At 43.1% G+C, this 26,984-nt stretch overlaps 1 protein-coding gene across 3 annotated transcripts in view; it reads left to right on the top strand.

Moving 5' to 3' along the window:
* The first annotated feature begins 7,471 nt into the window (after nt 1–7,471).
* LOC138200118 (single-stranded DNA-binding protein 3) overlaps nt 7,472–26,984 on the top strand; it is a 38,900-nt gene continuing 19,387 nt past the window's right edge. For all 3 annotated transcript variants that reach the window (XM_069152592.1, XM_069152591.1, XM_069152590.1), the window contains exons 1-4: nt 7,472–7,754; nt 15,430–15,502; nt 16,263–16,324; nt 19,728–19,812. In XM_069152592.1, coding sequence (XP_069008693.1) covers nt 7,699–7,754; nt 15,430–15,502; nt 16,263–16,324; nt 19,728–19,812 — 276 coding nt within the window. In that variant the 5' untranslated portion in view covers nt 7,472–7,698. The remainder of the gene's footprint in view (nt 7,755–15,429; nt 15,503–16,262; nt 16,325–19,727; nt 19,813–26,984) is intronic.

Below are 26,984 nucleotides of genomic sequence, written 5' to 3'. Positions count from 1 at the left end.
TGGTGGGGGGAGCAGGAGGGTGAGAAGGAGAAAAGAAGTAGAGAAGAGAACAAGTGAGGAGGTGGAGGAGGAGGAAGAGAAAGGGGAGAGATGAGGACAGAGAGCAGAGGAAGAGAGACAGAAAGAGAGAGAAAGACATGAGCATGAGAGTTAGACAAATAGAGATACAGAAAGAAAGAGAAAGACAGGCTAAGAGAAGGAGAGGGTGGGGGCGGTGGTTGGGGGGGGGGCATCAGCATACAGAGGCAGTCTGTGGTCTTCCAAGCAGCAGCAGCAGCAGCAGTAAAAATAGGGGAGAGGAAAAACAACGATGGCTTGAGAGATTAAATTCCTTTTGGAATAGGAAGTGCAGAGCGAGAGAGGGAAGGGCAGATACTGAGGGAGGCAATGGGACTACTGGGTGAAGGTACTGGTTTTGGCTCTGGTGTACATCATGTCAAGGAAAAATCCGCAATAAATTGCCCGTACCGCTAACGACGTTGGATGCATGGGTATCAGTTAACAGCTCGGCAAATGCCTTGATGTGATTCCCAGCACAGCTACTCTAGCACACCGGAAGCAGAACGATCACCTTAAATAAAAATTACAACAAATACTGAAAAAAATGTGTTTCTTCATTTGCAGCTGGTGGTATTCATCCATGCAGACTGGTAGGAATTGAAATTTTCAGATATATTCATCTAATGCCTCCAATAAAATGGAGTTACATGGCTTTTTTTTTATATTTAATTTGTTAATCTTTGCAGCCCACAAATATAATTGCATCTATGTCCTTTGTGGTTTCAGAAATTCAGAATGAACATGTCATGATTTGTTTTCCCTGTGAAATTCATTAAATTTAGCCTGCCCGTGTTGACTTGCCCCAAACAGTTATTGAACAGACAGTATAGATGCTTGCTGTAATCAGCTGATAATTCACCTGTAGAGTGACTGTGTGAGTTTGTGTGTCTGCTCAGATTCACCAGGATTGGTTTTGATTCTTTCTGATATTTCTTTTCCCAGTCTCACTACTTTTTCTTTGTGTCTCTCCACTGTACTTCAGAGGTGGAGTCATAAAACAGGGGGTGGAGCCCACATGACAAGTCTCAACTTTCACCATACAGGGTGAATTTGTATTCATTCATGTCCCCTCATGTTTCGCAATGACAGTTCATTTAAAGTCTCATCTCATAAAAAAAGCATTGCTTCATTAATGAAGCTATCTCTTTGGTTAAATACTAATAAAGTTAGAAAAGTTTTTTTGTTGTTGTTGTTATTTGAGTAAACCAACACTTTAACTACCTAAATTAGTAAAGGATAAACATCTGGTTTTGAATTTTTTTTCCAAAACAAAAGGCAACTGCATCTCTATGATCAATGTTTTTGCACCAATATTTAACATTCATAAAGAAAGACATCATACAGAGATGCTGTTTTTTACACTGACATTGGCTTTCAGTAGAAGATTATCGTATAATGCTGCAACATGTTAAGGTTTTGGTATCTTCACAAGAAAAACTTGTGTTTTTGCTCTTATTTTGTTACTGCTGATCTCCTCACATGCACTGATCTCCAAACGTTCATGCACATTATCTCAGGGTTGACACAGTGGCTCCAAACCCTCTTTAGCTTGTCACAAGTTGCTTATGTCAACAGATTGTTGTACGGATTGCATTTTTTTCTTACATTTTAACAGTAATTTGTGAGAAAAAAAATCAGGCTATATCTTCTCACAGCCCCTCAGTTTTATTTAGTTTTGTGGGGTCCTGACTTCCTGGACGAGAACCACTGAAATATCTTTCATCTGCTAAGACATCATTCAGAAATAACCAGCCAGTGTTTATTCCAGAAGCGTCAGATACCGATGTTTTGTCAAAGCCATTGGTGTCACACAAGTTGCTCTTTGGTGTTGGCATCATGTCGACTTAGGCTGAAGAGAGAGGTCATGTGATGGAGCAGAAAGAGTGAAAAAGTCCCCATAGAGAGGAGGTTAGGGGTGGTTGGATGAAACAAACACAGGACTTTCACCAGGGACACCAGTGTTGTCAAACCATGATCTTTCCCAACCCTAACCACTGTGGCATCTCTGCTGTGACAAAATCGCCATATTTTAGGCCCTGGGATGAGAACAGGTTGACATAGCACACTGATAATAAAAAAAAAAACTGTCAAAGGTTTGTGGTTGAATTGTTCTGTCAACAAACTGTCTGAACATGTCTCACCACAAGCGCAATATATGTTTTAATTTACTTTCAGCTGGTTTGATGGATAATGATCCCCTGAATGTCAAAGCTGTTCTTACATCTTCTCATTTTCTGTAACAATGGTTTGGAATTGTGATTTAAATTGATATTACACAAAGAAAATATTCTTTGCTGTATTAATCTGAGCTCACAAAGGGAAAGCGTGTTTTTTTTTTGTGTGTGTTTTTTTTTTTTTTTTTTTTACAAAAGAATACAGAGGGGGAGAAGGAAGGAAGTGATTGCTAAGTGCTGGAAGGAGTCCCACATCTCTCTTAGAAGCCAATGAGCTCTGATAGAGAAATTTTAACAAATCGACTGATTGGCACCGCAAAGGATGCTATTCAATTAGAAATGAACATGTGAATGGAATGCTTCAGAGAGGGATCTGGAGTGATGAAAAATACAGGTTTGGTATGATTGAGCTCAAACCTGTTTGGGGCTTGCACGTGTGTGTGTGTGTGTGTGTGTGTGTGTGTGTGTGTGTGTGTGCGTGCGTGCGTGCGTGCGTGCGTGCGTGCGTGCCAGTGTGCGTGAGTACATGCGTGCATGCGTGCATGCGCTCTCCCCGATAGGATAGGGGCTTCGTTAGGGTAATTACAGCTTTGCTATGTAAATAAGCTTGTCATAGAGGAGAGAGACACACCCACCTCTTTTTCAGACCCAATTAACCTAACTCCCCAGGAATTTACATACCTAACAATCTCCAGTACACACACACATGTGAACACACAGACAAAATCCAATACAACATTATTGCGTGCACACTTGTATACACTTTATTAAAGTGCAAATATACTAATATAATGAATTCTTCCATGCACCAAACTTTTCCATTCAGCACAGAGACACCCGGCAGCGCAGTGTGTGTGTGTGTGTGTGTGTGTGTGTGTGTGTGTGTGTGTGTGTGTGTGTGTGTGTGTGTGTGTGTAAACTTGAGTGCGTTTGTGTGTATTCAATCATGGTTGAGGTGGTAGACTACAGCTAGCCAGGTGATATCTGTATGCATAAGGCATCACCCAGGGCTAACTGGCTGCTGGGGCTGTGGTGAACAGCATCTATCATCTCAGGCCGCTGATGAATGTCTGTCCTGAATGGCTCTGTGGCTTATAGTGAGGGGAGCAGAGAGAGCTCGAAATGACTCATGGTGGAAGGAGAAAAGAGGAGAAGGGAGGAGGAGGAAGAGGTGTGTGTGTGTGTGTGTGTGTGTGTGTATGTGTGTATGGGGGGGGTAGCAGGAGTAAAAGACAAGGTGGAAAGATGAGGGAGAAGGGCAGAAGGGCGAGGGAAAAGGGAGAAGTTGGAGGATGAGAGAGAAGAGAAAAGAGTAGGAGTGATGAAGAACAAAAATGCAGAAGAAGTAGCGAAGCTGAGAATATTCCAAGGCTGCATAAGTATGTAGGGATGGAGATGCTTGGGGGAGAGTGAAGGTGAAGAGGAGAGGAAGACTTGGAGGAGAGAAGAAGCAGTAGAAGGAACAGACATTGGAGATGTCAAGGAGGGTGGAGAAGCATGAACGGAGGAGAAGTGAAACGGAGGAAGAACAGGAAGGGGGGAGGAGAAAGCGAGAGAGATAGAGAGACAGAGATAGAGATGGAGGATGTGGGTGCATGAGGAGGAATAGAGGGAGATAGTGGCGAGAAGGCATTAAAGTGAGTCAGAGGAGAGGACGACAATGTGGGAGAGTCCACCACAATGCTGGTTGTGTTTATTCCGTGCAAAAGAGGAAGAGCCAGTGTTCCCGGGGATCATTGGGTTCTTAGATCAATACTGGTGCTATGATGAGACAGTGATAGAGTTTGTGGTCTCGAGCTTAAAAGATACCTGCACCATCATTTTCTCTCATTTTCTGTCTCTCTGGGAGTATGTGCAGTCTGAGCGGGCTAAATTTGAAAATGCATCATGTTGGTAATGTTTTGGCTCTTTGTCAACACTGTTCAAGCTTCTTTTAGAATGCGTCCTCACACCGAATATGACAACAGTAGTCAGCTGTTGGAGATTGTCAAACAAAGGTCTATATTTACGCATATTGGTAACTCTAGTGGTTGTAGCACTTACAACTGGTCCAACGCATTAAGTCAGGTTATTGAGTAGAATAAGTAACAAAGTAGTAGAATTTATCAAACATACGAATTTCACCAGAGGTCACTGTTTGTGTACCATGTGAAAAGTCAACCTTGACATATTTTTACTTACGTAATGTGTTTAACATACGCAACTTCACGTGAGGTATGCAACTTTAGTAAGTAGGTAAGTAATTTATTTAATCCGAATGTATTTAATCCGAAGCCATGATCTTCTCCTAAACCTAATCAAGTGGTTTTGTTTCCTAAACTCAACCAAACTGCTACCGTGTCATAAAGTTAACCACGTGTTCATTATTGTTTCCATGACGACGAAGGTCTGGTGCATTATTGCTTCCGCTCTATTCTTCCATTAGGTGTGAGGACATGTTGATCCTACAAAGGGCGTTTCAAAAACTCATACGTTGTTTTGGGAGTTATTGGACATAAGCTTATGTATTGTTTTGGTACGAGGATGTGTTGTTTCTCTAAGGTGCTTTCCAGAATGGAAAAATCTGAAAAGGCCAATCTTTTATTTGATCAATGCTGTTTTCCAAAACAGACAAAAACGAGACCAACTAAATCATCAGTTGCATTAAACGTAGATGTGATGATGGAGGCAGCAGAGGTTTACCTGGTGCGACTACTTCACCATTTAGTTCGGGCAAAGAAGAGGAAATTTAACCATTTTCGACTTGTTTTGGCATTTTAGTGTAGATGGAGTTAATTACTTAAACAACCCCGAAAATGCTGGCGTGGTCACATGTTGTTTTCACATGCCAACAGCGTTTTGAAATGTAGTGTGGATGTAGTTGGAAAGACATTCGAATATAAAAAGATTAAGATTAAAGATGAAAGAAATAACAACGCACAACCAGACCAGGATGGTTATTTATTGTGTGTGCATGTGTAATCCTGCAAGTAAATCCAAATACAAAAGCTATCACTGAAACATAAACAGTTGCAGAAGGGAGAGGAAATTCCGTAGCATTTTTGTTTCAACTGAGTTTAGGAACAAATTAGTTGATGTATATTGTTCATGTATACAATGTATCGCTTTTAAAATCCCAATACGTTTATGTCGACTGCACCATATAGTGATCCTGTGTTGCTTTACTGTATGTTACACACACTGGTTCACCAAAGAAAATTTTGGTCTGTCATAGAAATAATGGTCCTCACTCCCGTTCTTTGTCTTTTTTCCTGACTCTGGTTCTGCTTTTCTTTTATAATACGTCTGTTCATCATGAGGTGTTTTTATTCACATGTAAAAAAAACAAAACAGTACTTACCACACATACAGAAATGTATTTTCTCTCTCTCTCTCTCTCTCTCTCTTTCTCTCTCTCTCTCTCTCTCTCTCTCTCTATCTCTCTCTATCTCTCTCTCTCTCTATTCCCCTCTTGCCTCTCTGTCATCACTCTCTCACGCACACAGAAATACATGCGCTCGTCTGCACACACACACACACGCACACACACACACACACACACACACACACACACACACACACACCGGCGTGCGCACAAACATACACGCACACAGACAGTCAGCTGTGCCCTTCCCACAGCAAGTAGCACGAAAACAGAACACACTGCCTGTCCCTGCCTTACACACATATACACACACATATACACACACATATACACACATTTACACACACATATACACACACATGTGCACACACAAACTCTCTGCAACGGCCCTCTACACACTCTTAAAGGGACATGACACAAACTTATCCATCGCTATCAAGTGCCAGCTCCATACCTGGAAATGAAATACGTACATGAGCGAGAGCTGTATTGTCCTTTATTATCATACAAATATTATAAAAGGTAATGTGTCCGTGATTATAAGACCGGTAAACTATTTGAAGGGTGAACGAGAGCGAAGAGTCAAGAATTGTTTGGGAGAGGCTGACACATAAAAAATTAAATCATTCTGTTTTTAACAGAGGCAACAAAACAGGAACATTTAATGCTCTTGTGAGTGAGTTTGTGCAACTCAGAGTTTATTACGAAAAAAACTGGAAAATAATGTCAACTGTTAATATTTCCAAAATTTTACAGAATGCATTATTCTCTCATCATTCTGCTTATCAAATGGTATGCTTACAATTTAATTGAAATGAGTGCTTTACTACATTTTAAGGATGCTATGCCCGAGACCATAAAGATACTGTGATGTAAGTGACCAGTATTTATGATATGTTTAAATTTGGTAAGTCCACCTAAAGAAATGCTGCTCTAAATCTGCAAGTGGCGTAATCTTTTTGTTTGCATGCTCATTTTATCTGTGTTTGTCTGCTGGAGATCCTGAAACATCTCTGTCTTCCAAAACATCTCAGACCTAATTTAGATACACAAAGAGTGAAATATTTGCTTTAAGCAGCTGTGCTTACAAAGTATACAAACAGCATAAAATAAAGCAATTAAATTATCGCAAAATTAGACTTTTCTTTAGTTAGTTGTGGGCCTCCTACACCCTCGTTAAGACCCTTGTGGTCCCTCAACCCCAGTTTGGGAACCAATGTCCTAGTATTACATGGAAAAAAAAGAAACGAAATTACGTACGGGCCTCCTATTTACAGGTGTGTAATCAGGTAACATCATCAGATAAAATAATAGCATCGGTCAGTGGCGTGCACAGAGTGTCTAAGGTGTCAGCGGTTCAAAATAACAAGGGACACCCTTTTCTGTGAGTGCAGTCAGGATTGGGATGCATGGTTGCCCTACGAGGTGCCACTGCAGGTCCAGTACTTGAACTGAACACAAGGTAACTTTGGAGGTACACACGACAACAAGGGGGACTTTCAAGTGACATTAGGGCAAAACTGAACCATTAAATTATACCAGTAGGATGCATACATGCATAACCATATTTAGATTTTTTTTTTTTTTTTTTTTTTTTTAAATAGTCTCGGCTGGTAGTTTTAATATTTTGATGCCGTACATAACATAAATGTAATGTCAGGTCTGAACTTGAAGGCCTCCGAAAAGAGAACTCGAACTTGAGCCGAAGTCGACAAAAACGGAGACACTGTGGCTTTAAGAAGCCCCCACCGTCTCACAACAGGGGGGGGCGTGAGCTGAATCCAGGAACAGCGATTGAAAAAAAAAAAAAAAAAAAAAAAAAAAAAAACGCTCCACCAGTGGACTGTTTCAAGTTCCCCCCCCCCGGCTGAAACCCTGCCTGATTTGTGGGCAATGTTGGGGATGTAGAAAAAAAAAAAAGAAAAAAAAAAAAAAAAAAAAAAAAAAAAAAAGGAAACCGGAGCAAAGAGAGCGCAAGGGAGAGATAGGGAGACAACACTAACTGGGTAGCTATGGAGATAGTAGGTTTTCCTGGTCGCTTTCTTTGACAGGTGTCGAGTGGGATAAAAAAAAAATAAAGTATCAAGAACAGCCTCCAAGATGTACGGCAAGGGTAAAGGAGCTGTGGTCCCCTCCGATAGCCAAGCAAGAGAAAAGTAAGTACATTATTGCACTGTCACAACAGAAATCCAGCAAAGAGTGGAGGGGGGGGGGGTGGGGGCTAGGTGGCTAAAGTTGCTAACTGATGTGAAGCAGTTCAGTCACTTCAGCAGAGTCACGCACGTTAACCGAGCTCTTCGTTTGTTTTTGTTGTGTTTTTTTTTTTTTTTTTTTAACCATACGAGCTTGCAAAAAAGTGATGCGGCGATAGTTTTATCCGTTGCGTTCTCTCACTTTTGTGTGTTACTGCTTTGCCTCTCTCTACCTTTCTTCTTCTTCTTCTCCTGCATCCCCAACCCCCCCTCCTCCTCCCCCAACCCCCCCTTTCCAACTACAGGCATGGCTGCTAAGTTAGCCCGAGCGGCTAGCCGCGCCGCCAGTTTCACTCTTTCTCGTTTCTTTTCTAACGCGAAAAGAAAAAAGCGAGTGGGAGTTTTGTTTTTATTTTTGGGGGTGGGGGGGGGGGGGGCGACTGAAAGTTGCGCCCCGCTTTGCGCGGACCGTTTTCTTGCACGTGTTTTCCAGCAATAATGCGTAAAATGTGTACTCGTGGCTGCGTTTTGTCTGCGAGGAGCATTGATGATGATTGGGGGGGGGGGGGGTGGGGGGGGATCCCCGTCCCCAGTCCCCCGTCCCCCACTTTCAGCTCGGTATCTCGCCCCTACGGTGTGAGGAACAATGCATTCGGAGCGACGCCGTGCGTTGTAGCTTAGCTGGCTTTATTTTTGTGGCGCGCGCGTGTGTGTGTGTGTGGTGTGTGTGCGCGCGCGCGCGTGCGTGCGCGTGTCGCCCCGCTGAAAGCGGCAGCAGCAGGTAAAAATAGAATACAGCTGTTTGAAGGTGGGGGGGGGCTTTTGTTACAAAATAGCGCCCGTGAACGCGTTCCGGAATTGTTCCACGTTCCGCACGGATACAGACCGGACCTCGAACGCGCTCGCTACATTTGTATCCGCGTTCGGTCAGCTTTTGAGAAGCGGCTCGCGCGGTGCGCGCGTCTTGCGCGAAGCGAGGAGAGCTTGCGCCTCGTAACTTTTTGTGGCCCGTACAGATTCCCCCCCCCCCTCCCTCCCCCCCTCCCACCTACCCCCCAGTCACCCCCGAGCCTGTGCGAACCATCGTTGGGGGGGTGTGAGGTTTTTTTTTGGGGGGGGGGAGGGAGGGGGGGACAGACTGCTCCCAACCGCTCGCTCCTGGAGCCCCCCCCCCCCAAAAAAGACACGCTTTTCAGTGGTTGGATTTGTCCGGAAACTTCGATGGTGTTAGCTTGGGGGGGGGGGGGGGGGGGGGGGGGGGGGGGGGAGAAGAGCCGTAGCCCTCCACAGTCCCTTTGTCTGCACGCCTCTGTCTCGCTGCCTGTTGTTCGCTCAGGAGATACGTGCGGCGCGGATACCTCCACTTTTTTAAACAAGCCACGAAGCGTTCAAATCAACCTCACGTATTCATTTCACGAGCCCCCCCCGGTGCATTTTCGTTTCGAAATGGAAAGCCGCTATCTTCAGTCGACTTCCTTCGCCGATAGTCAAAAGAGTTAAAACAAAGCCTTCTCAGACCGATACAGGCTTTCATTAAAACTTGGTAGGATTTGAGCTGTTTGACAGTGCCGTTGCCGTGTTCACAATAGTTTCTGTTCCCATAACTTAAAAGAGGTAAAAAGGAGCGGTAAGAGCCCGCCCGCCCGCCCGCCCCGCACAGGTGAATGCTCACGGCTTTATCCCCTCCAGCTTGACTTTGCGGGACCGTGTCCTCCTGTTAGGGGACTTGAAGTGGGACAGTATTGTTCGCACTGACGTGAGTGTTTGCGTGGAGCTCAGCAGGCACCGCATGACCTCGCACCTCCTTTCGCTTCTGCTTGGGAACCCCCCCCCCTCCCCCCCCACTCCCCCCCATAGTCTTTGGTCTGCCTTTATGCGCGGCTCTTCTAATGTCTTTCCTTCATCTGCCTCCCAACTCTCGCTTCCCATCTTCAAAGTCCTCATCCCTCACTTCGGTGTTGAATTATTGAGACAGACTGAAGCAGCTGCTCTCGGCTTTGCGTCAGAGCGGAGAGAGAGACAGGAGAGACGGGAGAAGAGGGGAGATTTGGTGGGCCGACTCATCCATGTTTAAAGAGGGGGTTTTTGTCGGGAGCCTCGGGCAGGATGTCAGGTGTGCCGACGGTGTACATCAGGGACATTTCTCGGTCTAAAAAAAGTAAGCGCGCGCGCACTCGATGTCCCAACTTGGAACGTTTAAGGGGACACGGAGGGCGGGGAGGTCAGGGGTCACCTCGCGCGGCGCGACGGAGGATTTTGTTTGAGCACGAAGGAGAATGGGGGGGGGGGGGGGGGGGGGACGTGCCGAAATCCCGAGCAAGTAAGAGTGCGGTTTCGGCAACAGCGCGCGCAAAGTTGGGTGTCACCGGGCCGTGCGACCTTAAGAACTGGGGAGTAAAGGTTGCCGGGGCTATCTTTCAACCTTTCTTTTTTTTCTCTTTTCTTACCTTTCCTGGTGAATATAATTGAACTTTCGGTCCGTCGAGACCGACCGCCGCCGCCGCCGCCGCCCTCTTTACCTCTCCAGTCATAACTTGACTGCTCCTCTGATCCCCCTGCACCACCTACTGTTTCTTCCGCTTTAGAAAATCGGGGTATGCCCCTGCTTACGTCCCAGTCAAAGCGAACCTTCCCCCCCCCCCCCCACCCCACCCCGCACGCCACCATCCAATCGCGGCTCCACTCCTGAAACTTCGCTTCCTTTTCTATGAGCTAGCCTCTGAGCTTTAATAATGCAGTAGGCCAGGTGCGCGCACAGGCCGCCCCTTTTGGAACCCACACATACAAATTTCATTGAAGTGCCTCTCGGACGGGGGGGGGGGGGGCGGCAATCTGCAGCGTGATCCTCCTATCCCCAGACACAAGACCAAGCCCGTAACCATTTCTCACCGCCGGTCAAAACTCCCACGTAAGGACGCGCACATGCGCCGAGGCGAGCCCGCAAAGCGCGCCGTGTACAGGGGAGGTGCAAACCGTATCAATATTTCAAGCACTCGCTGTATCCCGAAGCTTCCTGTGAACCGTCGCCAGTCGTTTCAAAAGTCTTAACAATCAGTTCAGACCCGAGGAAACCTATAGGCGGTTCGGGTGCGATCAGGTAAACGACAAAGTGCAGGAGGAAAAAGCTGCGCGTGCGTGCTTCGTCGGTAGGTAGGTAGGTAGGTAGGGTGTGTGTTGTGTGTGTGTGTGTGTGTGTGTGTGTGGCCCAATACTTTGACCGACCCGCAAGTGGCAGAGTGACTTACACTCTACACCAGCGGTCACAGAGAGCTTTGTGACCTACAAATTGCCAGGAGCCTCAGAAAGTGGTCAGATTCCCCCCGGCTTAAAAGTGGTCAAGCGTGCGCGCGTCTCAGCAGAAGTGCAGACTTTTAGCCTCTTAAGAGCACCGCTCATTCGCACAACACTCAATCTGTCCCGCTGTCTGCGTTGGATTAATTAAATGGATCCGGCCAGGAGGAATCCTTGCTGTTGGATATGCTATTGATGGACTTATTTACAGTTAAATATCGCTAATCGGCGCAAATCACTCCAGGAAGCCGCTCTGTTTGTTTGTTCCGTCGGCGCATCTTGCTTGCTCATCTACGTTTTCTTATCTCGGGCGACTATCCGCGAGACGGAAACACCCTCCGCTGTTTGTTGCCTCTCCGAGCAGGACGGCTGCTGTACACGTAGAGACGCAGGAATCGCTCGGCCCCTCGTTGTCGCACCCCCAGCTTCTTTTGACAAGTCGGGCGAGTCATTTAACGATTTTAAAAGCCGACGGCTTTAATTCAAATGTCCCGCGCGTAACGTTTAAAACACCGTTCAGTTTGGGTCGGGAGGAGGGCGGGTGCGGTGCCTCGCGTCGACGCGGTTAGACGCTCCGTTCCAGTCTCGGGGGTGCAAACTGAACGTGGACACGGGAGGCGCGGCGACAGTTACGGGCCGGACGGAGCCCGGGTGGCTCGTTCGGTGCCTGCGGTGCATCCGACGTTGTGAACGGTCTTGAAAGCTTTCGGGTGGCGGAACGTCCCAACGCTGGCAAATTGGATGCAATCGTGGCTCGCCTTCAGCTGCGTCTGAATTATTAGCGTCGTGGTGTTTTCTTGGCGACACGTGTGAAATACTACATTATATTAGTGCGCGCTCAGTAATACGAGGAGGTCAGATTGTGCCACGTTCCACTTTAAGGACTGTGATTTGCACGCTGGTCATGTCGGACACCTAAATGACAGCTCAGTTTCCTTCTGATTTCATATTAAAAACACGTTGATCACGTGCCATCCTAAAAGAAACGTGCATTAAGATGTTCCGACCGGCTTTGAAAATGTGTGTTTCTGTGTGAAGGACAGGGTAAGATCATGTAGGGACCGTCGGCTCCGTACTACGGTTACTGTCTATTTGCCTATTCATATCTTTTACAGACTACATTTGCATACCAACAATGGATATTTTAAACATTTGCATACCATTAGTAGTAAGAACAAGCCAGGCACCGATCATATCTCTATCGTAACACACTACGGCAGTTGTTGTCATTTCTCTTCTCTCTCCCCCCCCCTCCCTCAGCAGAAATAGTAGCTAAACATGAATGCATTTTAGCCTTGATCCTCAGAAAAGTATGCATTGCTTTACGAACCTCCGTGTGGACATTTACATTTTGCACATTTATTTATTTCCCATCAGGAGAGTAAGTGTGGCATTTATAGCCTTAGTTGATTTGCAAAACTTGTTCCTAAAATGGCATTCCTAAAAAAACACACACAAAAAAAAACATGTGCACATCAAAATAAAAGTAGGGTTGCTTCAGAGTCTTGAAAGATGAAAAGAATTGATTCACAAAGGAATTGCACTTCCCTTTAGCTTCAAGATTCTGAATTCACTCACAAATGTAAACTTTTTTTTTTTTTTTTTTAAATTTTTGGCAATAACTTTATATTGATGAACTGAAGTCAAATACAGAGGCAGCACCCAGATAGCGTAAAACATGCACGCACCGGCGTTATCTTGTAGCTCATCTTCAAAAGCAAAGGCAAGCGTTCAGGCAGATTTTGGATTTAATGACTTTCCTCTGCTAGCGTTGCAGCACAGAAGCTGTTCTCCTCTGCTGGAGACAAAACATTAACAGAAACACAATGGAGCACTCTGCTTCTGAATGAAATTGTGACAACGAGAACTGGATTCAAATCAAATCGTGAGCTTGCTAAAGATTTCCACTATCTTGCCAAGTAGTTCCGCAGCTAATAATTGTTTTTTATTAACAATTAATCTGCTCGTCATATTCATTGATCAATCAATTAGTCATCCCAATATCCCAAAGAAAAGGGTGACACAATGAAGTGTCTTGATTAGTGTGAGCAAATATTCAGTTTGGTATATTGCATGGCCAAGAGATGCAGCAAAGTCCCACTTTGACCTGGATTCATTACAGGTTTGGCATATTTGCCAGAAAAGTCCACTTTAAACATTTAATAGAGAATAGCGTGGTTGTAGAAGGTTGCACCTCATCACTGAGATCTTTGGTAACACGGTGACGCTGATATGTAATGATGAATTCAGCATTTGCAACTTTAGTGTCATTATTAAACTGCATCCTAATTTTCCAAAATTTTTTAAACCATGTTGATGAAGCTTATTAACTTCCTGTCCATTTTTTTTTTGTCTTGTCCAGTTGTGTATCATCTCACGAGGCTTAAGTGCACAAGTGTTTAAACGGACATTGATTCCATCTCTCCGTTCAAAGCAAGTCAACATTGGAAAAGCAAAAGAGCGGTCAGTGTTTTTAAAAACAAACTGCACAAGTCTGATTATCTCAAAACCATCTTTCATTGATCAGTTCATTGACTAATGATGGGGACTATGACACTGAGCTACTGTCCTTCTCATTAGGACCTTATTGGCCTGTCAGAGGACTGTCTGCTCTGGGCACACGGGGCACTGTCATATCCACGCTGCCGGTCGATTGATGGTCCATTAACAGCCTATTAAACATGACTAAGTGAAGGAGTTAGGAGTACAATGTTGGGCCAATGGGGGTTTCCCACTCCACAGCATGGTTCTTCTGTCTGTTAATAGACCCTGGTGGATTGCCATTTTCAAGTGTTGCTGGCCTGTTATAATAGCAGCGATTTAAAAAGGTCTGATGAGAGCTTTTCAAATATTGTTGGAATTGGTGGGAATGCCTGTCTAATGCAGCTATTTCTGTTTGTATGTGGTGCCTTTAGTCAGAGCACATTGGAGGATTAGGCTTGATAAGATGTACAGAAGTAGTGGTGGAAAAAACTTTCCAGGCCACCTGGAACCCAGACCCTTTAAGTGGTTTTTTTTTTGGTTTTTTTTTTTTTTTTGGTTTATTCAAACCGAGATACTCTGAGGCTTCACCTGCATTTCAGTCACAGAAATATTGATCCAATTGTAGTTTTTGTTTTAATAGTTTCTGCCTCCTAAAAAAAAAAGCTCCTGTTCTTGAGGTAGTTCTATCAAAGTGAAGGTAACGGTGCTGAATAGCCGCCTTTCCCCCCCCAAAAGTCTCCGGAACGTTTAGCTCCAGGAACTAATGTACACTAATTTTCCAAGGAACTAAAGGTTCCTTCAGCCCTCTTGTTAGCAGCGTTTCCCCTGCAATGCAAAGCCTCTCAAAGATTGAGCAAGTTGGTCAACTGATGATTCTAAAAGCGTTTTAACTTTGTCTTCTTTTTTTTTTTTTTTTTTTTTTTTTACAAAATCTTAATGTGGTTCTTCTCATCGTTGTGCTCGTCTCAGATTCCCACTGGACCTCACTGTTGATTCAGTCTTTCGTTGCTTGATGTTTTTGTCTCAAAGCATAACTAATATTAGCCAAATTAACTTTTTAAAAATGATGGCTTTAAAGTGCTCCAGAAAATACTGGCATATTTAATTATTCCACAGTGTTCGGTGATCCAAGTCACACCCCAAAAATTCCTGAACCTTTTGAAAGTTCTGCCCCACTACAGGGACATTTCAGGAGTAAAATACTGTCCCTGGGACCTAATTTGGGCCCTGGTTCCAGCGGTGGAAATTTAGCTGATGCTGCTTACTGGTTAAACACAAACATTTATACTGCTGCTTACTGGTTAAACACAAACATTTATACTGCAACAACTTCTCTAAGCCTTCATTCAGTCTGCAAGCAAGCAGCAGTTACCAGTATGAATATTAGGAAGAGGGATGAAAATGTTTTGAAATGTCACAAATGTTTAGATGACAGTTATGTAGCAAACTTTTCTATTGACTGAGTAAACAAGTGAACAAGCATGAAGAACCAAAGGCAACTCATTCATTTCAGTGGGTCATGTGCATAAGAACATAGATTCACCCTCCTGACTTTGGAGACGGACATTTTGCCTTTTGGTACTTGGTCCCCGTCCCGTCTTCTGCAAGTTGCATTCACTCCAACATCGTAGCACACTATGGTACGTTTGAGAAAAACTGTGTGACTCTGTTGTTGTTATAAGTTCGAACGATGATGCCCCTTTTCCATCCATCGCTGGTGTGTTAATATCTGATCTTCATGGTCCTTGTGCGATGCGGCAAAGATGCAAAAGGAATACGGACGAGTCTGAAATTACATTTGTCTTGACAAATACTGAATTTGGTCTCTGAAATGTTTTTGTTTTTTTTTCCTTTTTGATTTCAGGTTAGCGTTATATGTGTACGAGTACCTGCTACATGTGGGAGCACAGAAGTCAGCACAGACCTTCCTGTCTGAGGTAAGATGGCATCCAGGACTCAAACAAGTCTAGAAAATAATGAGCTCAAACTGAAAGACCGTCTTCATTATCCTGTTCAGATCAACTTCTACCAGCTCTTGTTGAAATACACGCTATCTGAAACGGGCTTAATTACTTATGAATGCAAAACAACTTTCTTTATTTCTAACCTTTACATAAATATATGCCTGCTGTACTTCATGCTTACAGCAACCCGCTCACACATACATCGTCAGTGCAAACATGCTAAACATGATTAGAGTGCAAGGTGTTACATACATTTTTCATGAGGAAATCCTATAAAGTTACACCAGATCGTGCTCACTGTCCACCATGGTGAATCTTAGTGAAGTGGTGGTAACCAATTGATGTCATTGTGGACACTGAAGACATTTGTAAGCCTTGTGCGGTTGTGAAGCAAAGCAAAACGGTGAAGTTCCACCGAGGATTCATAAATGTACTTCACATTTAGAAAAAAAAAAAAAAAGGGGGGCGAACATGACGGGGAAAGTAATGGGAGTAATAGAAGGAAGAGAGTTTGCAAGATGGAGATCGACAGAGCTAGAAAGATGCCTATCTTCACGTCTGAGGCCATTGACAGTTTGAGACTGACTGATTATATGTTCTTAACCCCTGGACCTGCAAACATAATCCTCTCTACAGGCCACAAGTGACATCTCTTCTCTTCTCTTCTCTTCTCTTCTCTTCTCTTCTCTTCTCTTCTCTTCTCTTCTCTTCTCTTCTCTTCTCTTCTCTTCAGATTCGATGGGAGAAGAATATTACATTAGGAGAGCCCCCCGGATTCCTCCATTCATGGTGGTGGTAAGTGTTGCTTTCCCTTTTTTTCCCCCACTATGAGCAGCTACTTCTCTCTTTTTTAGCCATGTTTGTTTTGATAAGCGTGTCCATTTTATTTGCTTGGCTGTGTAAACACATTTTACAGTACATGTCTTAAGCTGTGTATTCCCCCCCCCTCCCTGCATATATATACACACACTTGATATGGCTCCGGTGTCTATCTTGACCCTACATAATTCATTACTGTAATATGCGCACAAACAGTAGCTTCATTTGAGCTGTCTTTGCCTGAAAGAGCCTTAATCCCGTTTTTAAATGTATTCAATTAATAACACTCATAAACATTCAGACGTTTCGCCTGCTTGAAAAATCTCGTATGTTAATGTAATCGAAGGTGCTCCTCGTTGTTCGTGATTCAAAATGACTTCCGTAGGTGAGAGGTCCGAGAGTCACAGCCCTGGGGTTGACCAGACTCACCGAGGGCGTGACCCCTCCCTCCCAGTCTTCTCCCCTCTCCCCTCCTCCAGCTCTCCAACCTTCACCCCGGTATCTGAAACAATAGATCCAGATGGTTAGGGAATGGACCCCCTCCTTCACGCACACATACACACTCTCCCCACCCCCTCCTCACCCTTTGTGTGTCCCCTCCCACCTCCCACTTTTTCCCCCCTTTGTTCACGTGGGAGAGGGATTCTTAGCAGATTAACCCGTTGCATTCCAGCTTCCTTTGTGTCACCTCTCCTTCCACTGTCCGTGCCCCCCCCCCCTCCCCCCCCCCCCTGTCATTTTTGCCCCTGGCTAAGGTTTGACCTTTAGGGTCAACCTCTTAAGTACTGATCAGCAGTTTCACTTGTTTCTGAATGTTTCTGTCACCCGTGGTTCACGTTTACAGGCACTACAATATGTATCACTGTAAAACCCAAGTTTACATGTAGATGAATCAGATTTCTCCTCTACTTACTGCACGATTTTAAACACAGACTGACATATCCTAGATGTGTTATTGATATGCGTGCTTTCTGCAGACCCAATAGATGTAAATGCTGGGGAACATTTTATGGTTCCAATGTAATGGTGTTAAATCCTTTTTACCTTTAGCAGATTGTAAAATCATAAAGGTTAAAATGAGTAGGGTCCACTCTGTGTCTTAGACTACTGAGATGTAAATCAATCCTTTTTGGACTTCCCTGAAACAATTCTTAAGCTTACAGAGCTGGAGAGGGAGCAAAAGTCTGAGCCAGGTCAGAAGATAATCTAAGCAGAAAAGGGAGCTACTGAAAGGCTTTACTCAAACCAAACAGGTGCTGTTTTTTAACCAGACTTAGACAGCTTTTTCTCAGCAGTTTAACAGTTATTTGCATGGAAATATTCTTTATTTTTCTCATTGTCAACCAATCTCATGAAAAGACCAGAACCCACAATGAATTAGTCTGTCCCTCAGGTTTTTCTACCCCATCGTTTTCTGTGACATTAGTTCTTACTGAAGACATACATCCTTAAAGTCAGCCGTTTGTATTGAAAAGTTCAATCAAATGTTGTTCAAACAGTATTAAATTTTAAAAAAAATTCCCCTCGGGGATTAATAAAGTAACTACCTAACCTAACCTAAATGGTGAATTTGATGAGGCTATTGAGCGTTGGATTTGGTCCACGACTGAGTTATTACAGCAGCAGGATGGTGAATGTGGGCCTCAGTTAAAATTAAGTTCACTGTCCCTGTTCACCTTAATGACAACACACTGGCTCTACTGAGTCAGAAGAAGGAACATCAGGCCAATATGTGACCAAGGACATGTTTTAATAAGAAAATGAAGGAACAGAATAATAATTTGAAAGCATAAAAACACAATAAATCTAAATAATAAAATTTTTGTTTTGTTCAAATAGGAACTTAACTTAAATCTAGAGGTTTTTTTTGTTTTTTTTTAATAATAACTGCAAGTATAGAATTATGTAGACAAGAAGCAAAGTGAATTTTATTCTTTGAATACACACTTCAGCTTTTAACTGTGGGTAAACTAGTCAGGATTTTTGGAAGCATAGTTTGTCCTTTTTGTTGTTCTTCTCCTTATTTCAGCTTTTATTGACAGAAGCAAAAAAAATTTATGACTTTAAAACATTCCCCAGTTGATGTGTCCTTCAGCAACACACCGACATTCTTATCATGTACATCTCTGTAACTCACACACTCACTCAGACTTTCTCGTGGAATGATGTTAAATTAGAGATGGGATCAACATAATCGACTTCATTCTGATCAAATACTGAAGCTCAAGATGACCTTGTGATTTCAACATTGAACCGTCCGTAGCCAACAATTCTAACTTTATCTTAAGAAGCACAGGAGTGTGTCAAAGCATCCAGACCTTTGGGATTCAGCGTGTCTACCAGGACATGTGAAGCGGTTGTTTGATTAGTGCTCTCGTTAGCTGTGTTGCTGTTTCGCTGGGTTTATAGCACGCGCATGAAATCAATGCACAATGAATGATTCAGTCAGGACCTCTCAGACGGGTAACACACAGACAGTTAGCGTGCTTGTTATCTGTGTGTTTGCGTATGATTATGGTGCCCAAATAGGCTCCTAAAAGAAATTTGTTTGAAAGACTGTTTTTGCACGTACCGATCAGTATCAAATGATGAGCAAGTTTCTTCACAATTACACCATCGGGCATCCATAAGATTGTATTTTTGTGTTTTTAAATATCAAAAACTACCTCCAGTATAGTTTCGCATTTCCTCTCTTGAGCTTCTCTCCAGAGTTCCTTCAAGACCAGGCTGTTTTATGTCTGTCTTTGAAGCGTATTGATATCAATTGCGCTCTCTTCTGATTGGTGGACTCCGTTCTGAATGACACGCGTCCAGGCTTGTAGCTCGCTATCTCTGCGATAGAATGTCTTCCTAATGAAAGGTTGGACGGTGGACTGTGTTAAGTGCGGCTATATGACTTGAGTTTGTGGCATCACAAACTTATTGAAATCCAAATGGTGCGGTTGCTGAATACGACCGGTGAGCAATTCTCGGTGGGCTGCGCATTTTGACGCTTTCGCTGTATTTCTAAAGCACTTAAACCTGCTATATAATCACATAAGAAATGGAAATCTGCGTTTATACAATATGGGACATTTAAAGTGCAGGGTCAAGAAATAGATGCAAGTAATGAAAGGTCCATGTAAGTATAGTAATGTAAGTGTGTGCGTATTTTGAGTGAGTGAGAGGTTGATTGAGGGGCCAACACTGCCGTTGTGTCCCTCTTACAACGATGCTCAAGTGTGTGAGAGGTAGTTTAAGAGCGCTAGGGAGATAGTGAGAGTGTGTGAATGGGTTATGAATAGCTGTTACACATTCGCTTGTATTGCTCTGTTTGGTAACCTCTGACCTCTTCTCTCGCTCTCTCTCTCCCCTCCCCCTCCCCCCCCTTCCATTTCAGTGTATTCTGGGATTTGTATTGTGCAGCACCAGACCGAAGGGAGACATGTGAACACTCCAGTGAGGCAAAGGCCTTCCATGACTATGTAAGTAACAGACGGGCTACCAACACAGCAGCAATCACTGTCTTTGCACACTGTGGAGGCATTTGATCTTTTATTTGTCTGCCGAGACACGGGTAAATACTGTATGTTTTTTTTTTTTAATAGTGAAGTCAAGTGTTCAAAAGAATCTTGAAGTGGAAACCACGACGACAGGTAGACAAAAGCGTCTTGTTCAAAGACGTCTGAACAGGGAATATAATCATTTTTTGTGATTGGGATTGTTTCTCTAGCAACTCAAGATACCAGCTGATCAGAAGCTATTTTGAATGCACAAATAATCGTTTATATATTTTATTAAATTGTATTTCACTCTGTTTTCACAAATCGTCCATATTTGTGTTCGCAGCGTGTAGTGCTCTAAATAAGGACTATTCAATTATCAAGTAATCAATGGATTATTTTTTTGATTAGTCAGTTGCCCTGAAATTTTATTCTGACAAACAAAAAAAAAGTCACATTTTTTTAGACTAAAAATCACCAGCTCTACATGTTTCAAGACATGAAATTGCTCTGCCTACTCCACCGATGCTATTGAATACAGGTAAAATGACTAACAAAAACCTTGAAAGAATAAAATCTTTTAATTAGCTTGTTGAAAAATTCAAAAATTTACATGAAATTTCATCAAAAATGTTGAACACAGGATTCACCTGCTTTACTCTAAGTCCATTCTCAGTCCATCTGCAGTGGGTTTTTTAAGTTCCCATATCGCATATGGTCGAATGTTCTGTACATGTCTTAAACTGATAAAGGGTGAGTGAAGCGTTTTAGGACTTCAAATCAGTCATCAGTTCAGCTTAATGCAGGACAAAGTGCTGTATCAAACCAAACCTTCCTTGGAAGAGCTTCCAGAAGAGTAGAAAAGGGAAATGCTTGAGAAACGACAAAAAAAAACCCAAAATTCTTATTCTTATTATTATTATGTTTTGCTGATTCAAAGACACTGATGACAGTGAAGAGGACCCAATGTGGCTACATTGCAATCAGTGTTTCTCTTTTGTTACGATGTTCAGCACTACGTTTTTCAACCACCTGAAACGTCATCAAAGGAAAAAATGTTGAAGCTGTCGATGCCATGAAAATGACCAGCTTACTGCACACAGAATAAGATTGAGCTGTGCAGTGGGAGGACGCCAGTTCTGGAAGTGTTTTCCACCATTCTGTATTTCTATTATTTTATTTTTTATTTTAATGATATATTTAATATTACTTAACACAGAATCATAGGACTCCACTGGGAATTTAATGATTATTTAGGTTTATGCAGTGCCCCACAATTTTAATTATTTCACTTGTTATCAAAGAACCAAGCATTTTATAATACAGTTTTTCATCTTTTGTACTGATGATTCAGCTGGGAGCGTTTCCATCAAAGCCTTGGAAGTACTGCCTCTACAATAGTCAAGTGAGAAAATGAATGGGACTTCCAGAACCAGGGAGACCCAAAAACACTCCTCCCACTTCATAACTCAACTGTTTCTCTAGGAATCTTGAGAGACTATTGAATTTTAAAATTTGTAAAATATTTTTTTTTCTCTACATAAAATGAAAGTGGCCTGACGTGAATTGCGAAAATTATGGCTATTGGGATTTTTTTCAATTCTGAATCTTGCAGCTCTAAATTGTGTTTACATCGTATGCAGTCTCAAGGCGATCCCTTTGAGAGGTAAACAAGAAATTCAGCTCTGCTCTTGTCTTTCTGCACATGAAGGTCAAAGGTCATTGTCAGGTGCCTTTCCAGAGTTTGTAAGGATTCAGTGTTGTGCTCAAAGGGGCGACTGCTTGTTGTCACAGGTTTACATCTTTTGCTGCGTTAATAACATTTCCAGCATTCTGTCGAACAATAATGTAAAGAGGTTGGGTTGTTTTTTTCCCCCCCGTGAGATTAAAAAACAAACAAACAAAAAAAAAAACTGCAACTGTAGCCTCTTGTGTGTAAAAGTCATCTGTTGTGATGTGATTGACACTGTGTGTCTGTCTTCAGCCTGTCCTCTCTGGTCAAGACAGTGTGTGTGTGTGTGTGTGTGTGGGTGTGTGTGTGTGTGTGTGCGCGCGCGCGCGCGCGCACTGTATAGTGTGGGGAGATAATGGAATAGAGTTCTAATCCGGTAATCCCAGCACTGGGCCGAGGCTAAGCCAGGGATTTGTGTGTGTGTGTGTGTGTGTGTGTGTGTGTGTGTGTGTGTGTGTGTGTGTTCGGATGGGGGGCATCTTTGGCAACCAGCCCATAGAAGGAGGGTGGATGGGCTCACACCCTCCTTCTAGTTAACCCTGTGTATAAATGTAGATGGGCGTGCTGCATGCTTGCTTGCTGTCTGCTCCTAACAGTGATAAAGCGGAGGAGACGGGACCGGTTTAATTTTGGCTCCAGCCCCCTGAGGCTAGTCTCTGAGCACAGGTCCTCTCTACTGCTTTCAAAAGAATGAGCCGGTTAGAGGCATCGGAAGCAAAAAAGAAATTTCACCTTACCTCAAAAGAGTTTCTTAGTCTTTTGAGGATTTCTAGATTGCAAGGCAGCATTTCAGAAACATTATCACAGTTCTCTCCACTGGATGCCGAGACACAGCAGAGGTTTTTGGTTACTGTCCAGGAAACGTTTGCACACGTGCGGACACTGAATAGAAAACCCTGGTAGGGGTGTTGATACTGTTGATAGGTTGTTAGTTTTTGTAAGAAAGTTTTTGGTGTTATCAATACTTATAAATATCCAGTTCTTTTCAATATCTGATTCACCAAAGAGGCAGATTTACTGGGCTTTGCATTTGGAGAATAGATTGAGGCAACTTGTCCCTCATGTAGAGATTCATATCATTATTTTAATGTGTTTTTCATTGATCTCTTTTTACAGGCTTTTAATTAAGGATTAAATGGCTTAATATATCTTAAATGCAGAGTTTCTTAAACACAGAGTCTTAGCATTCAATTGTGATTCGTCTGTAATATTGACACGTGGGAACGGTATGAATTACATCCATTGATAAAAACATGTCAATTAGACAAAGAGTAGTGTTACTTTTGTCTGTTTTAGTTGTGATGTATTACTTGGATGCCTTCTTTTATGCTCTATTAATTCCAACTGGCATGCATGTTATCTCCTGCTTTAATTATACAATGCATTACATTATTCAAACATCATGTTGTACATTAATTAATGTGCTGGTTTGATTAGAAGTAAAAGTGTCAAAGCACCGTGTAGGCTTTGGAAATTCTTACATTTTGATCGGTGAATTGTCATGTCCTATTTTCAGCTGTTTGTTGTGAAATTCGAGAAAGTTTACAGGGTTTCCCCAGGAACTTAGTTAGCGGTAGAAGTCAGTGCTGCCAGCCAGATGCTGGATCCAATCAGTTAGTAGAAGGTGGTGTAAATGGTTGACTCACTTCTTAAATATGTTGCAGTGTAAATTAACATTTCTGCTAAAAGTGGCAATCATTTTTTTCTGGCTTTTATGGAGGCAATTTTTATTTGAGATGAGTTTCCTTCACTTTCTGATGTGGGAGCATCACTCTTTGTTGAACTGCTCAGAGGCCACAGGCTCTGTTCACACCAGCCATTGATATACATTCCAGATGAGCCGATCTCAAGTGGACAGAACCAAGTACAGGTGTGAAACCACGCAAGGCGCATTGAGGATATATTGAGATCGGATCCACTCAGGCCAAATTTGAAGATGTTCTGGGACTCGTACGGTCACATTCTTTTAGCAGTTGGCTGGATTTCCACTGCAGCGCAGAGCCAGACCTTCTCAACCTCGCTGGAATAATGAATATAAGCCTGAGCCAATGTGATCTGTTTGAGCCTGACGAGGTTCGGGTTGAGATTTACAAACTCTAGTGTTCAGGCCTTCAAAAGTTTAAGAATGGTTTTTAACTTTGTTTGAGCACCAAATTAAAAAAGGCAAACAATCTGGGCCAAATTCACTCTCATCAGATTATTTGCGGTGCGACATGCATTTGCTGCAACCATGCCGGTGTAATAATGTGCAACTATTCACTCACTAGAGAGCATTTGTCCTATGTAATAGATCAGGTCAGGCAACGTCACCGTAACGTCAAATAAAACCTGTCTTGCTTCACAGCAAAGTAGAAATAAGTAAAAGAAGCGCAGTCAGGATGTGGGAGGATTTACTGTACTTCTTTAAGGGCTCTTTAAATTTATGACAACAATATGGTAGAATAATTGACAGTAATAACTTGGAAAGGTGAAATACATCATAAGTAGGCTAATTGACGACACGTTAAAAATGAGGCACGGATAAGTGAGGATTTATCTTTTTTTTTAATTATTATTATTCCTGTTGCTTCGACACTCCTCTCCACATAACTGTTTATTTACTTATTCATTTAAGTCATATATAAGTTTTCGTTTGCATATAGAGCGGAGAAGTGTGATCGCAAGTGGTCACTGGAGACGCGTTCTCATACCAGGTGTGAACTGACGTACTTTAAGCTGTCCACTTCTGATCGGATCATCCAAGATGCATCTTGATGCGAGGTGTGAACAGGGTTATGGGTGAATTCGATCTGGGAGGGAGAGGTCACGAGTGCTTGGCTATAAACAATCGCATGACAAAAAGCAGTGACGTGCCAGGGCTGGATAAAATGGAAGCAATATAAAATTTTTTTTTAAAAAGTCTGTGTGGAAGTACAAATCAGTGCTGCCGACAGTAAATGCTCTGCGTCAATCTGCAGGTATGTTGTTTCCAATTTACTTATTGAGTCCCTCTGGAAGATCTTCCTCCATTTTTCTTTGCACTCTTTCTTTACACATCTACCTACATCTGTTACTTTTCTCACACTCCTTCTCTGCTCTCCTTCTGTCTGTGCAACTTCCGCCTATTTGCGTCATGTTTTCTTGCAGCTTGAGGTTTTTCTGCGACACCCCCACATCTGCATCTTTTTTTTTTCCCTCCCTCCCCTTCTTCTCCATCCCCATTATCCCCACACCTCTTTTTTTCCCCCTCCCATTCTTCTTTTCTATATCTCTCACTCTCTCCTTCACCCAACACACCAGTCCGCCCCCCTTCTCGTCTCACTCGGCTTATCGCTCACTCCCTCTCTCCAACTCCCCTCCTCTTTTCGTCTCTCTTTCCATATCTCCTCCTTGACCCCCTCCTCCCTCACCACCACTAGTACCCGTGTTCCCGAGAGAAGATTGATTGGCTAATCTAGCTGTTTACCCACAATGCCTAGTAGCGCTGAGGAGGAGAGGGCAGTGTAGACGGCATAAAGACACAACCAAGAGACAGTTGAGGTATTTGAAAATGGAGCTAGGTGTGCAAATGTCAATCTGGATGGAGATTGAGGGGGAATGGAAGATGGGCCTGTAGTTTATTTAAAATTTTTTACACCATGTAAATCTAAAACCACAACACTATAAACCACTTTATGTGAAATTCTGAGGCTGGCTATTTTAAGAAAATTACATTTTATCTTTAGAAAGCCATTCAAACCAGCTCACATCCAGCATTTTAAACAACCTGGGATGTGTTTTAGTCTCATCAGTTTAAGTCGAAGTCCTCTCAACTGCAAACTAGATTCCAAATAACGTCTGTTCTGCAAAACGCGTTCCTCGTTAGCTTCTGGTTTGCCTCTTCTTCTTGCAGCATTATCAGCAACCTGACTATCTTTGGGTTCTATTAGTCAGATAAAACAAACAAACTGAAAACTTCTGAATTTTGTATCGGCATTTCTGACATTTTAAAAACAAAATGCAAGATAAAACATTCAACAGCTTAATCTATTGTGAAAGTGAATGCAATTTGAAACTTTTTTTTTTTTTGACTAAATTTAGAAAATCTGTACCTCATAACTCCTCAAACTTTATAGAAGTTAGAGAAAATGAATGTACATCCCTTCTAACAAGAGAAGTGTGTTTGACAATTGAGTGACCCAAGTTAGGACGGTCCTGCATCGGGTCTCACCTTTGTTAATACCTAAATATAAACCAACACGGTAAAACATTAGTTGTGTAGCTGCATTTCTATGTAAAAGACAGAGTCCCCGGAAGAAAAAGAAATATGTGCTCTTTTTCCACCAATAGCTATCCAATGGAAATAAATGGTACACTGATTTCAAATCAGCTAAGGGGCACTGGATTTTTGTATTCAGAAAATAAACCAGAAACATCCATAATCATGTTTGATAAATTCCTCTCTCCTTGATTTCAGGCTATATCTGGGTCCACAGTTGTTTTCATCCTCATGTTTCTTGTCTTTTGATCCCTCTGCCTTCTCTCTGGAGCGTCGGCTAAGTGGATGTTGTGTCTGCAGCGTGTATTAGTGCTGTCATCCGGTGTGTGTGTGTGTGTGTGTGTGTGTGTGTGTGTGTGTGTGTGTGTGTGTGTGTGTGTGTGTGTGTGTGTGTGTGTGTGTGTGTGCGCGCGCGCGCGTGCAAGTCTGCCTGTCTGGTTCAGTACTGCTACCTTGGCATCAGCTTTTTGGGTAGTGTGTGTTTGTGCCAGTTTTGAGGACCAGCTGCAATTCCAGTGTGTGTGTGTGTGTGTGTGTGTGTGTGTGTGTGTGTGTGTGTGTGTATTTGTTTGTCAGATGTGACGGTGAGAGTAGCAGCCATATCCTGTTGCTCTAGAGCAAAACACACTGTTTTGACTGGGCTGATAAATTAGCCAGATCACCACAGTCAGCTATTTTTCCTTCACATCCACACCGTCTCACCGTCCTCACTCCTTCACCCCCCACCCCCCACCCCCCACCCCCACTTCCATCTCTTTCCTCTACCTCTCTCTGTGCACTAAGGACAGCAGGTCAAGGAGACAGTGATGAGGTACATATCAGTGTGAACCAGAATGTAGATTAGTACCTCTCCGGGCAGGGACACGCATAAATACAGACACACGCACACACGCGTGCACACACACACACACACACACACACACACACACACACACACACACACACGTGCGCGCATACACGCGTATACACACGCACGCGTGCAGATACATACACCGTCTCTTCCTACCGTTCCCCTCTCTCCGTCCAGTGTTTATGTCTCTGTCTTTATCCCTGTGAAAGGTATCAGGCAGAGGTCAATAATGTGTTGAGCACTATTGATCTGTCCAGTAGGTCCTATGGGCGAGGGAAACGGAGAGGGAGGGATCAATGCTATTCTGTATAGGCCATCTACATACTGTACTATAG

Source organism: Embiotoca jacksoni, unplaced genomic scaffold (genome assembly GCF_022577435.1).
Source record: "Embiotoca jacksoni isolate LCO1_2020_lvr unplaced genomic scaffold, fEmbJac1.0.p SCAF_18, whole genome shotgun sequence".
In the NCBI taxonomy this organism is placed as follows: domain Eukaryota; kingdom Metazoa; phylum Chordata; class Actinopteri; family Embiotocidae; genus Embiotoca; species Embiotoca jacksoni.
This window is presented reverse-complemented; position numbering and strand designations above follow the sequence as displayed.